At 43.6% G+C, this 16,116-nt stretch overlaps 1 protein-coding gene across 7 annotated transcripts in view; it reads right to left on the bottom strand.

Moving 5' to 3' along the window:
- The window catches only part of dlgap1a (discs, large (Drosophila) homolog-associated protein 1a), a 195,791-nt gene that overhangs the window by 32,885 nt on the left and 146,790 nt on the right, over positions 1-16,116 (bottom strand). For 6 of the 7 annotated variants that reach the window (XM_072669392.1, XM_072669389.1, XM_072669390.1 and 3 more), the window contains 4 exons: positions 13,309-13,730; positions 12,884-12,975; positions 12,478-12,630; positions 1,318-7,155 (listed from right to left, as the gene is read on the bottom strand). In XM_072669392.1, the coding sequence (XP_072525493.1) occupies positions 6,940-7,155; positions 12,478-12,630; positions 12,884-12,975; positions 13,309-13,730 (883 nt within the window). In that variant the 3' untranslated portion in view covers positions 1,318-6,939. Of the gene's footprint in view, positions 1-1,317; positions 7,156-12,477; positions 12,631-12,883; positions 12,976-13,308; positions 13,731-16,116 lie in introns of those variants that run through there. The other variant, XR_011978310.1, reaches the window with a different exon arrangement.

Here is a 16,116-nt window from a genome sequence, read left to right on the forward strand (position 1 = left end):
ACATTACACCTTGAAATACAAATGCTACACTTTAAGTATTTAAAGTGTAGAACTTGTATTTTAAAATGCAGTATTTTAATTTTAAAGTGTAGCATTTGTTTAAATTCTACATTATAAAATCCAAATACTACATTATACTGCACTCAAATATCAAAACCCAGCACTTTAAAATCCAAATGCTACATAAACATTTGATCATGTTTAAGGGAGCTGCATAAAATCGACCCTTATGGTTTAGAACCGTTTTACTGTGGTTTTCGTGGGGAAAACTTACAGCCTACAACAGTCTCTGATGAAAGGTGGCTGCTAAAGAAATGACACTGGTCCTGCAGCCCTCTAGCGGTGTCTGCAGTGAGAGCTGATGTGACACACTTCTCAAAGTTTCTCAGTGGAATTAAAGTGGTAGTGGGCGCTAGAGGGCGAAGTAAGGCAGTTTTACAGGAACTAGACCGAGATGAGATCAGAAGAACAATAAATGGAGGCGCACGAGCGCACACTCCACCTTCTGGCTGCAGACAGAAATGCAGATGCGTTCACCAGTAGCAAGAACGACAGACACGTAAACAAACATACCCTCCAGTGGATTGATGGATATATATATATATATATATATATAGAGAGAGAGAGAGAGAGAGAGATAAATAGATATATAGGTAGATAGATTGATAGACTGATAGATAGATAGACAGATAGACTGATAGATAGATAGACTGACAGATTGATAGACTGATAGATAGATAGACTGATAGATAGATAGACTGATAGACAGATAGATAGATAGACTGATAGATAGATAGACTGATAGACAGATAGACTGATAGACAGATAGATAGATAGATAGACTGATAGACAGATAGATAGATAGACTGATAGACAGATAGATAGATAGACAGATAGATAGACTGATAGATAGATAGATAGACTGATAGACAGATAGATAGACTGATAGACAGATAGATAGATAGATAGATAGACTGATAGATAGATAGACTGATAGATAGATAGACTGATAGACAGATAGATAGATAGACTGATAGACAGATAGATAGACTGATAGATAGATAGACTGATAGACAGATAGATATAGACTGATAGATAGATAGATAGACTGATAGATAGATAGATAGACTGATAGATAGATAGATAGATAGACTGATAGATAGATGGATAGACTGATAGATAGATAGATAGATAGACTGATAGACAGATAGATAGATAGACTGATAGATAGATAGCTGGGTAGATAGACAGATAGCTAGCCAGACAGACAGACAGATGGACAGGTCCACACACAGGAAAGATATTAAAAGAGCAAAAAAAGTTTGAAGAATTTATTGTGTTTATCGTATGTATGCACACATAATGTCTATACATACAATACAACATATTCACAATATGAGGGTAGCATGACAGATCACTGAACAGAATCCGAACCGTACAAAATAAATCAACAATAAATAATTCATTAAATAAATAAATAAACAGGTAAATAAATGAATTCATAAATAAAGAATCAAAAGTACAAATAAGATATACAGTATTCCTATATTACCGTGTCTGCATGCTTGTCATTGTAGAGTTTCTGTACAAACATTACTGACTAAAATAAGGACTGGGGGTGTGTGTGTTGGTGGGGAGGAGGAGGGGTGTTGGGGGGGGTTGGCTATGAGGCTACTTCACTTCATCCAAACAGAAAGGTAAAAGTTTGTGTTAACCAAGGAAGTTAGGAAGCACTTTTATAGACGCTCACACATACACACACACACACACACACACACACACACACACACACCCCGCTTCACCATAAAGACAATTAATTATCCAAACACACGCTCACACACTCGTACACACATTCACACACAAACACCACCACTGGGAGACCCTGATTTTGCTGCGCCCACTGAATCCCCGTATCGTCCTGAGAGTTTAATGCTAAGTCCTGCCCGCCTGACCCGATTGGACAGACTTGATTCACATGATTCTCTCAGAGAGCCACTCCCCCACAGTCTACTGGAAAAAACAAACAAAAACAACAACAACAACAAAAAAAACACAAACAACCCCAATTTCTCCCCATTTCCAAACATTATAAAACATCGTAATTTAAGAACGACGAAATTAAGTCACAGAACTTGCTACTGGAAAGACGTAAATTAGCCAATGACAAGAAAAAGCTCGCAGTTTTTGCAGTTTTCATCTCTCGGCTGAATTCAAGGGGAGAGGCTCTACTGAGGATGGCCATAGCCTGTATCCACAGGACATCCCAATTCTACGTTACAAAAAACGGAAGTTAACCTGTAGGCTATAATATACACTAAAGAATATGATGTGCCTAAATGTCTACCGTATGACTAGAGGGTTTCAAATATTTCAAATAGAGAAGAGTGATCGATCATATGAGTTCACAATAGCAAGCATCAGTACAGGAAACAGAAATGGCTACAGAACATTGAAGGCCTCTTCTTCCATCAGCAGTGGTCCAACCAACTTGTACAAAGAACAGAACCTCGATGGTCTTTACAGTCTTACAGTGGAACGCTGATTGTTCGAATTGGAAATGAATATTGCTTTTAACATAACGTACCCTGTTCCTCTGCTGCTTTTCATTCATACGTTACGGTAAAAGAGAGAGCGAGCGAGAGAGAGAAAGCCAGAGAGAAGAGAGAAAGAGAGAAAGAGGGAGGCAGGTAAGAAATGTGACGTCAGCAGAAGCAGAAGGTGAAGCCGTGAATGAAGCTGGCCTGGAAGGTTTAGGTACGTCGGGTAGAGGAAAGGAAGCCGTCTGCGCTGTCTTCCAAAGATCCATGAGCTTTTGGGCCTTAGCCGAAGTCACCGTTGTCCTCGCTTGACCTTGATCCAATTGCGACATGTGCTGTATTCAGCACTTTCTGAGTAGTCCATCTCTACTGAAGCAGGAACACTCATGAAAATAAAGGAACCGCAATGGGGTCTTTGGAGCAAGTGGTTTACTATAGAACATTTCCTTTCAATGGCTGGTTCTTTGAGGAATAAAAGTCATTGTCAATTAAATGTGAGGGCTCAACCGGGAGAACCTAGAGAAGTCAAAGTCATCGCCAGCGATAACAAAGGCAAGGTAGAACATTCATACTCATTATTAAAATAACTGTGTGGAAAGGGTAGGTTCTAGATAGAAAGGTCTTGCTGTATCATCTTCAGTGGAATGGACATTAAAGCGATTTATTTACTAATTGAATTAGCAGTCAAAGATCTATCTAGCTATAAAATCTGCAAAGTGGGGCAAAGTCCATCTCCCATCTCCCACTGTAACAAGAACCCACAAGCCGTATAAACAAGAGTGAGAGTAGAACCACTGACTGTGTATATGATGTACACTGATCAGCCACAACACTAAAATTTTGTGTAGGTCCCCTCACCCCACCATGCCGGTGTCTCTTACACCAAGGCAGTAGCAGAAATTCCTTCAAGAATTCCTGTAAATTGTGAGGTGGGGCCTCCATGGAGCACATCAATGAGCTTTGGATGCCCATGACCGTGTTTCTTGGAGCACCTTTGATAGCTGCTTATCACTGTACTCCAGAAACACGTCTAGCCTAGTCTACACCTACATCATCTTCAAGAACTGACTGTTGCCTAAAATGTAGATCCCACCCCTTTACAGGTGCCACTGGAACCACATAAATCAATAATATTTCCTTCACCTTGCAGGTGGTTTTAATGTTACGGCTGATCAGTGTATACGATCTATACAGGGGAAATCATAAAGGTGATGAAGATTCATGGGATTTTCGTGTGCAGGTTCTACGTTCAAATGAGGAAAGTGATTTTACTAAATTTTCCAAATGAATCAATACATTCCGATGAGGCTTATTTTGGTCACCTATATTTTAAAATTTGGGCAAACTTGACGAAAACCATCCGTCAAACAGAGTCTACACAGGTAAGGGGGTCTATATCAATAATAGGTTTGTCCTAGGAACTGCTCGCCCAAAGACAGGAACCATTGAGGAACCTTTATTTTTCAAAGAGTGTAGGTGGGTGAAGGCTCATCCATTAGATTCCACCAATCCAGGATTCATTAGAAGGACAGATGTGGTACTGGACTTCAGAGAGGAGCAGGAGGAGGAGGAGCAGAAGGAGGACTGCGCGGGAAAGGGCCGAGGCCTATTGTACACAGCGAGGAAGAGGAGCTGCAGCAGAACGTTCGCCGCGGAGAGAGAGCGGAGAGACGAGACCAGCCGGGAAAGATTGTGGAGAAGAGATCAAAACCAAACATCGAGACCTGCTACGCTTTCCCTCGTAGCAGTAAGAGTAGCGGAATAACACAGATTATATACAAACACCCTGCCCTTATCAGTCAGCGCCAGTACACAGGTGTATGTATGTATGTATGTGTGTATGTGAAGTGTGTTAAGGGTGAATGTTAACTACTGAAGCATGTGGATGAGTGACCATGTGTCTAGATGTGTCTAATGTTTAGAAACTTATCTCTAAACACATGGTTGTAGGTTGAAAACCCATGTCTGCTAAGCTGCCACTCTCTGTTTTTTGAGCTTTGCTTTTCCAAGCTGGGTTACTATATAAGTGCAGATAGTTCAAATGTAGCTACTCTGGAACTGCCAGTCTGCCCTGTCCAGGGATGGGGATTAACTAGACGGTTTATTAGAATCTAGGCAGGGCAAGTCATGTCAAAAACCTCATTTTGATGCTCCATATTAGTGTAAACGCCTCAGTCCACGTTTGTCTTTCACTTCAGATGTTGGTTCCATTTCGCTCAGCTTGTCCAGAAATGCACATTCGTTTAAAGCTATCCATGAAGGGCGCTCAAAGCACGAATTGTATTTATAAGTAAATTATACTCCCCAACTGTAGGGGGAGCCTAACAGCGAAAATTCCAATTCTAGCATATTACTGCTTGGCTTTAAGCCATGCAACCATGCAAAATTTCAAAACCATCTTCCAAATAGTTCAGTTAAGAAGTATGAAATATATCACATTACAAGAATGACTGAAGTGGGCTAATATTAAAATATAAATATTATATTTAAATATTTATTTAAATATTATAGCACAGTTAGCTCCGACCCCGCAATGTGATTGGCTGAGAGATGTTCTAGGAGTGCCTATATGCACGATAATGGCACTCTGATCGAAGGAAGCTCTTCAAGTATTACTCTGCAACATACACACAATCTAGCGAACACCAGCCATAACAGAGCAGCAAGGTTAGCTATAATTATCCACGTAAAAGACTGGCAACATTAATTATGATGAGTTTATAAAGTCTTCTGGCTTTCAAAACATTTGTTTCGGTTTAAATTTAGAAGCTATTAATGACCAGCCTGATACTTCCAACGGACTGCCGCCGATGCAACGCCTTCTACCCATCCTGGAGAGAGCAAGGCCCAGGCTGCCAGGCTGCAGATGGCACTCCCTCTCATGTATTATTGCTTAAATATACATTCCTAATGTGGCAACTTATTGCATTTTGTACACATGAATCTTTAAAATATCATTTTTATGTTGCACTCTAAATTACTATCAACCCTTTAAATGATTCATTCCTTTATGCAGTATTTAAAGCTATACCGCAGCATGTCAAAAACACTATACTTTTATTTTGAATACTTCTAAAATTAAAGGTGTTGGAACCAGTGTGAGCATGAAGAGTGTGTTGAATTTATACCTATATATTAACTTAGCTCAGATTAGCTATTTTCTAAGCAGTTGACCTCAATATTCTAAGTGTTTAGGAATTGTGCATGGTTGCATGAGTCTGTTTAAGGTATTTAAGTATAGTAAGGCATTTCCCAGTGACTGATTACTACATTCAGTAGTAGTAAAAGCTTCAGGGAAAGTTCTACCAGGGATGTCGCCTTTACCTCGCCCAGTCACCAGCTTCTACCTCTACCGCTCTACCTCTACTTCTACTTTGTTGCATTCAGATGATAACATTTTGTGTCGTCCCCATCTTCCTTCCCGCCTCCCAACCAGTTTGGGCCTGCCTGGTTGTCCAGAAGGTTGGCTCTGTCCATGCCTTCCAAGTATGGCAGGATCTGCAAAGGTCCAAATGTTACAAGACCCAGGCTGACTTCATCCTAAACCATTTCTGGTATGCTTTGGGTCATCGTCCTGCTGGAAGATCCACAACCTCTAACAGAGAGTTACAGCTTTCTGAAATTGGGCCCTGCATAATGCTCCAAAATTCTTTGGTGGGTGTTCACACAGTCAGGTCATCCAATATTAGAAGCAGCAAAACATCCCCAAAACATCTTTGAACCTTAACCATGTTTGACCGTAGGGACTGTGTTCTTTTCTTTCAACACAGTGATGTACTTTACCAAGGAGCACATCTGTCCAGCAGACGTTCTCCCAGAACGGTCCAGATGTTACAAGACCTGGGCTGGCGATGGGGCCTACGTCCATAGTTTTTCTTCTTAAACGCTTGCCTCTGAAGTCTTCTGGTAAATTTTTGTTACATGCTTATATTGTACAGCGGAATTCTTCAGATCGCATAACCCAGCTAAAAAAGTAAGGGATATAGCACAGAGTCAGCCAAGCTACAAGCACCCCGGAAACAGAGAGGGTTAAGGGCCTTGCTTAAGGGTCCAAGGCTCCAATGTGGCAGCTTAGTTGACATGGGTATTGAACCTACAAACCTCTGGTTTTGTAGCTTTAGAGTTTTATAGAGTGTAACAGAGTCTGACAGCACTTTACACTGAATCCTTCTAAACTGGACACTTCACATTATGGCTGTGTGGGGTTAGGCTACCTAGTCTAACTTTTTGTGTATTTGTTTCTATGTGTGTGTGTTTGTATGCATGTGTCATGGCGCTTCTCTCAGAGATACAGACCTGGGCGGTGTGTTTGTGCTTTTTAATGCTAGAATCAGCATTTCTATGTATGAATGCGGCAGTGGTGTATGCATGTGTGTGTGTCTGTGTGTATGTGTGTGTGCTTTCATAGTCTGGTCTGGGCTTCAGGGATATAGATCTCAATGCTGTCCGCACTCTCTGTGGCTGAATTCTGGCGCACAGACGCCGCCCTCTTGGCCGCCATCAAGCGCTTGCGCGCCTCCTGCCGCTGTTTCTCGGTGCTCTCGAGCGAGCGGTCCCGGGCCAGGGGTGGGTGAGCCTTTGGGGGTTTCTTTGGCACGGGGGGAGGCAACCTCCTCTCCTGGACACAGAGCACAGAGGGTCAGTTAGTCTCTGTGGACGGAGAGTGGACAGACGGAGAGAGAGAGAGAGAGAGAGAGAGAGAGAGAGAGGCCTGGGCGATACGGCAAAAATGATCCAGTAATATTTTTCTATTATATAGAAAAATATTACTAGCATGAAGCCTAGCCATTCAGCCCAGCACCCCTGCACTGCTTTCAGAAAATGCATCACTTCTTTTACAACACGGTTCAATTGCGAATGCTTTGGTATTCACATGTTTACTTCTTTAGTTTGCATTGGGACAACACAAAAGACGCAGACCTCCAGAAATGGACTGGACAAAACTATTGGCACCCTCAGCTTAATATTTAGTTTCACCCCCTTTGAAACAATAACTGAAATCAGTCACTTCCTGTAAGAAGTTTCTTACACCTCTCTGCTGGAATTTGGGCCCCACTCTACTTTTGCCAACTGCTCCAGCTCTCATACTATAAGGGTGCCAGGGGGACCCCAGGTGTTCTACAGGATTTAGATCTGCACTCATTGCCGGCCACTTCAGCACTTTGTCTTAACCCAGTTCAGGGTGCTTTCTGAAGTATGCATTGGGTCATTGTCCTGCTAGAAGACCCGGAACCTCTGACAGAGACAGCTTTCTAAATTTGTGGCTTCATCAGATAAGTTCTGGCAAACTCCAGCCTGGCTTTTTTAAGTCTATGTGTCAACTGTGGGGTCTTCCTGGATCTCCTACCATAGCATCCCTTTTTCATTCAGACTGTGACAGACAGTGCAAGCTGACACTGCTGCATCTTGTATTTGCAGGTCAGCTTGAGATTGTTTGGAGGTAGATTGAGGTTCTTTAGCTAACATTTAAACAATTCTTCATTGCAACCTTCATTCAGTTTTTCTCTTCCATCCACGTCCAGGGAGGTTAGCTATAATGCCATGACTTTGCACACAATAAGACTGAGGAGATGGACTTGTCACCTTTAGATTATCTATACGGATTCACAATTTAGGGTCTCACAATGTGTGGCTCTAATTTCTTCTCTCAACTGGTTAAAGGTGAGATTTCTATATTGGCACCACCTGTTACTGAACACAAATACAAATGACAGAAGTATCCCATGACTGAAATTGTATTATTTCATACAATTTTGAACAGATGTCAACAATTCTGTGTGGAATTATATATAACTTTTTTTCTGTTGTTCCAAAGCAAACAGAAGAAAATAAACACTAGTCAGCAAAGCCATTTTGACATGATATACAGTAGAAAAGGGGCGAGATAAATACACTCTGGGCTTATATACTCAGGACAGAGCTGAACAGTCAAAAGTTTTAAGCGGGGAACTATAATCAACTAGCTGCCAGTGTGGTACCCCTTGCTGAGCCTTGCTGGTTTGCCCACCATAATTCCATTTGAAATCACCCATTTACATGGATGAAAAAAAAAACATTTATGGCACTTGTAAAACACTGCTTAGACAAAGGTGGTCACCTATAGTGAATTTTGAATACTGGGCTGCAGTAACTGGACACAAGTGTCTAACCTGGTAAATCATTTAAAAGCAGGGAGACCCGAAGGCAGAGCTGACTGAAGGCTTACTGAGCTCCAAGCTAAGAAAAAGGCCCAATAATATATTTTTATTTCTATACTACTTCTACTTTTTTATATATTCTGAGACTTCACTAACTGAAGACCAGGGTTGGAACATCCAAAGCAAAACCAGAGCTTTAAAAGCGCCACCAGCTTATATCAGACTGAGCTCAACCTGAGCCATGAGTGCCAGGGGAGCTTAAGTAGAGCCAAACCTAGGCATTAATAATTATTGCAAATAATTGCTATTTCAAGAGAGGCTGGTCTTTGCCTCCCTCTGGTGGTAGAAACCAGTCCGAAAGTGTATCTGACCACATGCTAGGTGGTCGCTTTCTAAATAACTCAATGTATTAAAATGTCTATCAAGACATTTTACAGGGCAATGTGAAGGCAGCGGTCCATGACCTCCAGCTGAAGCAAGTGACATTGGGTAATGCAACAGGACAATTACTAAATCAACTAAAGAATGGCTGAAAGAGAATAAAATTTGTGTTTTAAAGAATGGCCAAGTCAGAGTCCTGACCCAAAGCCCTACAGAGATACTGTGGCTTGACTGGAAGAGGGCTCAGCAATGTTCCTGCAAATCTTATTTGCAACTCCAGGAAGCTCCACAGGTTATTGAGTTCAATTGAGCACTTACGTTTTCTAGCCTGCACTGTGGATGTTGTGTTGCTCTATAATTTTGACCTAGATCAGACCTGATTTTATTAGTAATCAATGTAGAAATCCAGCTACTTCCAAATGGTTCACTTCCTTTTCTCTCGCAACTGTACCAATAAAACCATGACATATCAAATGGGACAACTGGGAATACAGTATACAAGACTTCTGGCCGTATCGCCCAGCACAGAGAGATAGAGACAGAGAGAGAGCTGCGGAGACATGGCACACCTGCACACACACAGCGCTACAGCCAGCCGCGGCTCGTGCTAGCCCGCGGCCGAGTGTGTGGGGGGAAGGAGCAGCCCAGCGAGGGTTAGGGACGGAGTTCAGGGCCAGGGGGAGGGTCTGCGGTGCCTCCCCCCGCCAGTGATGAGTGCCTGGATGGAATGACTTCTGAAAACAGCTCACTGTCAAACAAACAAAACACGGAGAGGATGTCAGCAAATCAAGAGTGAGTGAGATAAAAAAAACAAACAAAAACATTTACAGCCATGAGAATCAGTATGAGCAACAAGACCCACTCTACTAACATAGACATGGCAGACGAGGCGCGACAGCAAACGTTCAGGTGGCGGTCAGGACGCTCAGTCTCCACAGCAAAGACCAGTGCTTTACATGGAGTATTGCTTTAAGGCGGTAATTCAGTGAAAAACAAATATACACATATTTGCAAAGAGAGTAAATGTTGTCCATCAGCCAAGACATGTTTGTAGTGGAGCTACGAGGCTAAAGATGCTAAAAAAAGAGAAAGTTAAACCCCTTAATCAGTCTATGGCCCACCAGTGGGCCGAAGGTGCAATTACAAACTTCTATTACCAAAGAATTGCCCCACCAGTTTGTACAGAAGTCCCTGTAGTTACTGAACAATAAAACAGAGTGTGTAAGAAGCCTTTTTGTGTTGAGGGGTTGAAAGATGACACACAGGGCCAGAGACATTAAACTTGAAGGTGGAGGTGGAGGTGCTACACCACTACAAAATGTGCAGCATGGCATTCAAAGCAACATCATGTGTCAATTTGTCCTTAAAATATCATCATCTTCAGAATCACACTGATGCTCCTTGGACTGTAACAGGGAGAATGGTGCCTCCATCAGAATGCTGCTACTGCCCACCTGGTGGGGTGTGAATGAGACCGCCTGCCTGGACTGCTTCAGTCCACATGCCCCTCTCACTTCAGATGCTGCTCCTGTATCTCTCAGCTTGTCCACAAATGCACGTGTATAGCTGTCCAGAAGCAATGAAAGCTGGATTTGCATTCACAGCAGTGGAGTAAAAGTGAATTACACTCCTCAACTGTAGGGGGAGCCCAGGAGCAGGAAAATAGCCATTTCTGCTAGTCCTATATTTAAAGAAATTATGTGCTCAGTGTTTAAAAAAATGAACATATTTATTTGCTCTAAGCGATAGCCAATTGAAAATGTCAATGAGCTCAAGAATATTAATATTAATAGTTTATTATATTAATATTATCAAAGCTCAGTACCTGTTTGACTGTGCCTCAAACTGTAATAAAAACAGGGTTCATAGGGTTCAACATTTTTCGTGACTTCCATACAGATATTCCAGGCTGTGCTGGAACCATCATAATGCTATTTGCTCTAAACATCACCTTAGCTCCAGTTCAAAACTAAGAATCAGGCCGAGGGCAACAATCATGTAGTGGCTGACTGACTACTTTTGGGTTGAGGAGGAAAAAATAAAACTGATTTTTCACTGAAATATCGCTTCAAAAGGATAAACTCTTAAAAACACAGGTGCCAAAATAGGTTCTTTGCACAGTGCCATAGAGCAACCACCTTTGGTTTGTTGTGAAACCAAATTTGAAAATGAGATGAGTATGAAATATAAAGAAGTTCTGGTTGAAATAGAACCTATGCATTATGTGAAGGTTCTTAACGCCATAGCTGTAACTGAAGTAAGGGTTTGATAGTGACATTTAACCCCTTGAACAACAGCCTTATTTTAAGTTTGAATTTAAACTAATTTTAAATAAATTAGTAATTAATTTTACTCATCGGTACCTACTAATTACTTAGTACCTACTAATTATTCAATAAGTAGTAATTATTCTGTACCTACTAATTATTCAGTACTTATTTATTATCTAATAAGCAGCCATTATTCAGTACCTACCAATTTAGTACCTCCGAATTATACAGTTCCACCTAACAATGCAAAAAGCGGTAATTATTTAGTGCCTACTAATTTAGTACCGAGTAATTACTCACTACATACTAATTTGGTTCCTCTGCATTACAGTCCCCAACTATTTTTTTATGAAGTGCTAATTATTTTGTGCCTACTAATTTAGTACCTAATTATTATTCAGTACCTAAAACATTTTCAAAAAGGTAGTAATTCCAGTCAGTACTTACTAATTTAGTAACTATTAATTATTCAGTACCTACCAATGTATTACCTCCAAATTATTATTATTATTATTATAAATTCAAAAAGTAACAAATATTTATTTAGTACCTACTAATTATTCAATACTAGTAATTATGGAGTACCTACTAATTTAGTACACATAATTCGGTACATACTAATCATTCAATAAGTAGTAAATATTTAGTATCTACCATGAAACAAATAAGCAACTTATTGTTGCATATGTAGCATTTGTGTTGCCCACATACAGGCCTTTAGGAACCTCCACATGACATTCTGGTGAAGAGCCCTTATCTCATGTGAAAGTTCTTCTCACTCACATCTGGTTTTCAAATGTAATTCTTTAAGAAAATGGTTCTTCTATGGCAACGCGGCGAGAACCCTTTCTGGCTGTGTGTTATTTTTGAGAGAATATCCCAGGACTTGCTCGGCTCCTGACCAGCGATGATGTCAAAGCACAGTTATACGTACAATGTTGTATGTTGTGACTGCACAAAAAAGCTCAGTGTTGCCAAGACCCTGAACACTCAATGCAAACAACTCATTTACTCAACACTGCGGCTGCGCTACTAGAGCATGCACATAAATAAACCCCTTTGCCATAACGACCATGACTCTCCTGTGGGCCTCAGGGCCTGACTCTCGTGTACGAACCCCACGCCTCTCGAGCAGGTGTGGGTTCACTGTACCTTTCTCTCTGGGGGGTCGAGGGGTCTCCAGTTGTTGGCTTTGAGTTGGTGCAGCTCGTCGAACTTCAGGCTGATGTTTTCGATGGAGAGCTGCAGCATGTCCCAGAAACCAGCCAGGTCCTGCGCCACAGGCCGGGGGTGAGCGTTAGGGTTCTGGAGGAAGACAGAGTTGTATGTCGGGATGACTTTATGGTTCTCTGTGTGCTTGGACCATTATCTGCTGGGCTTTCTCCAGGTCCCACTGATGATTTTGAAGCACTGAAGCTTGCTTGCTTGCTAGCTAGCACTCCCCGCTCACACTATGATGTCTATGAAGTGTGATTGGGCTATCTATCTGTTGACCTCACTGCTGTGCTGACCATATGAGGGGTTAGTGTGTAAGCTGTGGAAGTGGCGCTCAACTCACCAGGTTCTCCTCACACAGCTCTCGAAACTGCTGGAACTTCTGAGACATTAATAGCTGGGCACTACCGACTGCGCTCCGAATCTTCCCTAGGACTGCGCCACATACACACACACACACACACACACAAGAAATATTATTTACTCTTTACTGTAAAATAATATCCATATAACACATTGTCCAGATCTGAATTTAATGTAAAAGTAAATATCTTGATAATACCAAGTAATTACCAAGAAAGCACACACGTTGTCCAAATGTTTGTGGACAAACGCATTTAGCTATTTTAAATTGCACACATTCCTAGATCGTGTCGACCCTGTAGAGTTCTGAGATCTGTTACACCACTAATAACAACAGTTACTTGCAGCCCGACCATCTATCAGGTTACGTCATTAAAAAAAAGAAAACTCCCTCTGGACACTCACTGTCATCGGGCAGTTCGTTTTCGCGCTCGTCGTGCTCCATCTGCCGGCACCAGCCCTCCATACGTTCGGCCTCGGCCTGCAGCAGCTTGAGGAACCAGCGGCCGTCCCGCTGGCACACCGACCGGCTGACCACCTCCAGAGGGTCATCTGTCACGCTGTCAATCCAAGGGTCTGGCGGGGGTAGGATAGAGGGGTCGAAGCCCACGTCCTCATAGTCGTCAGAAGCACAGGCGTGGTAGTGGTTCCCTGAGCCCTGAATGCTGACCGTGGAAGTGGCCGCATCACGAGAGTACTGCCGGGACAGGCAGCCTGATGGATGAAGGATGTCCACGTCCGGAGACTCAGCCGGGGAGTAGTCCGGGGTGTCCAGGTCTGCCTGCACCGCTGCCGTTACGCTGTTGGAGCGTGTGAACCGTCTATGGCTAGAGGTAGAGAGCCAAACAAACGACAAACGAGTCATGTTAAAGGTATGAGGACCTTGAGGAACTTTTGGAGGTTCTCCAATTTGAGGTGCTTTAAGGAACCTTTAAGAAAAGGAAAAGAAAAGGTCCCTTGAAGGTTCTCCAAAGAACTTTTCTCATTGCAGTTAAGCTCCCAGGACAGAAAATGAGTCACCTTGCATGTTTAAGGTGGTAGTTAAGTCAGGCTCCTGCAGATGGTGTTGCATGAGGGTGACCTGCCTATAAATAGTACCTGTGGGGTGTGTGATGGGATTTACAGATTGAGAAGAGATAGTACGCTGCAGTGAGCGTCTAGTTGGATGTGTGGACAATGGGTTGCAAAGCAGATGTTAATGATAGGCAAAAAGAAGTGCTTGCATTTGGGCCGTAGCTGAATTTGCAGGTGCATCAAATCATACAGTCATATGGGTCTTGTCATTTGGTGACGAGCTCCTCCGTGTGGTGTTTGTTTTTGTTTGTTAATGTTGTCTATTGTACGTCAAACTCAGCTAGTTGGAGCAGGGAACAACTACTGAGCTTCAGGAACAACATTTCCCCTGAAAACATCCCGGAATTTGTACAAGAAACTTCAGTTTGTGCGGAGATCCTCGCCACAGCCGCGCTGACCGCGCTCGGCCTCGCCAGGAGACTGTGGAGAAGCCGGCGCAGGGGCAGACGAGCCGGCGCGCTCGTGCGTCTGAGGCGGCGCGGGGCTCGCACACCTCTACCTTCATTATTCCTCTCCAACCTCCGATCTCTCAGCAACAAAACTGAGGAACTACTCCTGCTTAACCAAACTAACAAGGACTTCTCCGCTGCTTCTGCGCTCTGCTTCACGGAGACCTGGCTGACCGAGCTGACCCCGGACAGCGCGCTGCACCTCCCGGGCTTCCAGCTGCACAGAGCGGACAGAGACGCGGAGCGCAGCGGCAAGAGCAGAGGAGGAGGAATCTGCTTCTACATCAACGAGCGCTGGTGTAGAGACACTACGGTACTGTTAAAATCCTGCTCCCCTCATCTGGAATCTCTGTTCATTACCTGTAGACCGTTCTACTCGCCCAGAGAGTTCAGCTCGTTCATCCTAGCCGGCACCTACATTGCGCCGAGCGCGTGCACGAGCGACGCGCTGAAACAGCTGGCGGAACAGATCACGAAGGTGGAGCGGGAGTTCCCGGACTCACTCCTCATCATTCTGGGGGATTTTAACAGTGTGAACCTCACGAAGGAGATGCCCAAATACAGACAACACATCGCGTGTCCAACACGAGAAGGCAACACACTGGACAAGTGCTACACCTGTATCAAGAATGCCTATCACGCGGTCACACGCGCAGCTGTCGGGCTCTCCGATCACAGCCTCGTTCACCTCATTCCAACCTACCGGCAGAAACTCAAAACCAGCAAGCTGGTCATCACAACAGTGAAGAGGTGGACAAGTGGAGACATTGAGAAGCTGCAGGGCTGCTTCGAATCCACAGACTGGGCTGTGTTTGAGGAGGCGACAGACGGACTGGACGAATACACAGACACTGTGACGTCATACATCAGTTTCTGTGAAGACAGCTGTATCTCAACTAAATCACAGGTGAGATACAGTAACAACAAACCCTGGTTTACTGCTGAACTCAAACAGCTTCGGAGGGAAAAGGAGGAAGCGTTCAGGAGTGGAGATAGAACTGTCTTTAAGGAGGCCAAATACAGACTGGAGAAAGGGATTAGAGCTGCGAAGAGCAAGTACTCAGAGCAGCTGAACAGACACATCACTGCTAACGACCCATCTTCAGCCTGGAAAGGCCTACAGCTTCTCACTGGTCACAAGGTGAGAAAGACCCCCCTCCTCCTGAACGACCGACACCTCACCAACGACCTGAATGAGTTCTACTGCAGATTTGAACTCACAAAAGACAATCGGACCGTCTACCACCCATCACCCCCCTCCACCTCCACCCCCACACTGGCCCTCTCACCTCTGCCTCCTGCTCATCTCTGCATCAACCGGCAGGATGTTCACAGGCTCTTCAGCAGACAGAAGGTGAGGAAAGCCCCCGGGCCCGACTCAGTCTCTCCATCCACCCTAAAACACTGCTGTGACCAACTAGCTCCAGTGTTTACAGACATTTTTAACAGATCACTGGAACTCTGCTCTGTTCCAGCCTGCTTCAAAACCTCCACCATCATTCCAGTTCCCAAGAAATCCACCATCACCGGACTGAATGATTACAGGCCTGTCGCCCTGACCTCTGTAGTCATGAAGGTCTTTGAACGCCTGATCCTAGCCCACCTGAAGTCCATCACAGATCCCCTGCTGGACCCCCTGCAGTTTGCGTACCGAGCAAACAGGTCTGTCGATGATGTGGTCAACCTGACC

This window comes from Salminus brasiliensis, chromosome 23, assembly GCF_030463535.1.
Source record: "Salminus brasiliensis chromosome 23, fSalBra1.hap2, whole genome shotgun sequence".
NCBI lineage: Eukaryota > Metazoa > Chordata > Actinopteri > Characiformes > Bryconidae > Salminus > Salminus brasiliensis.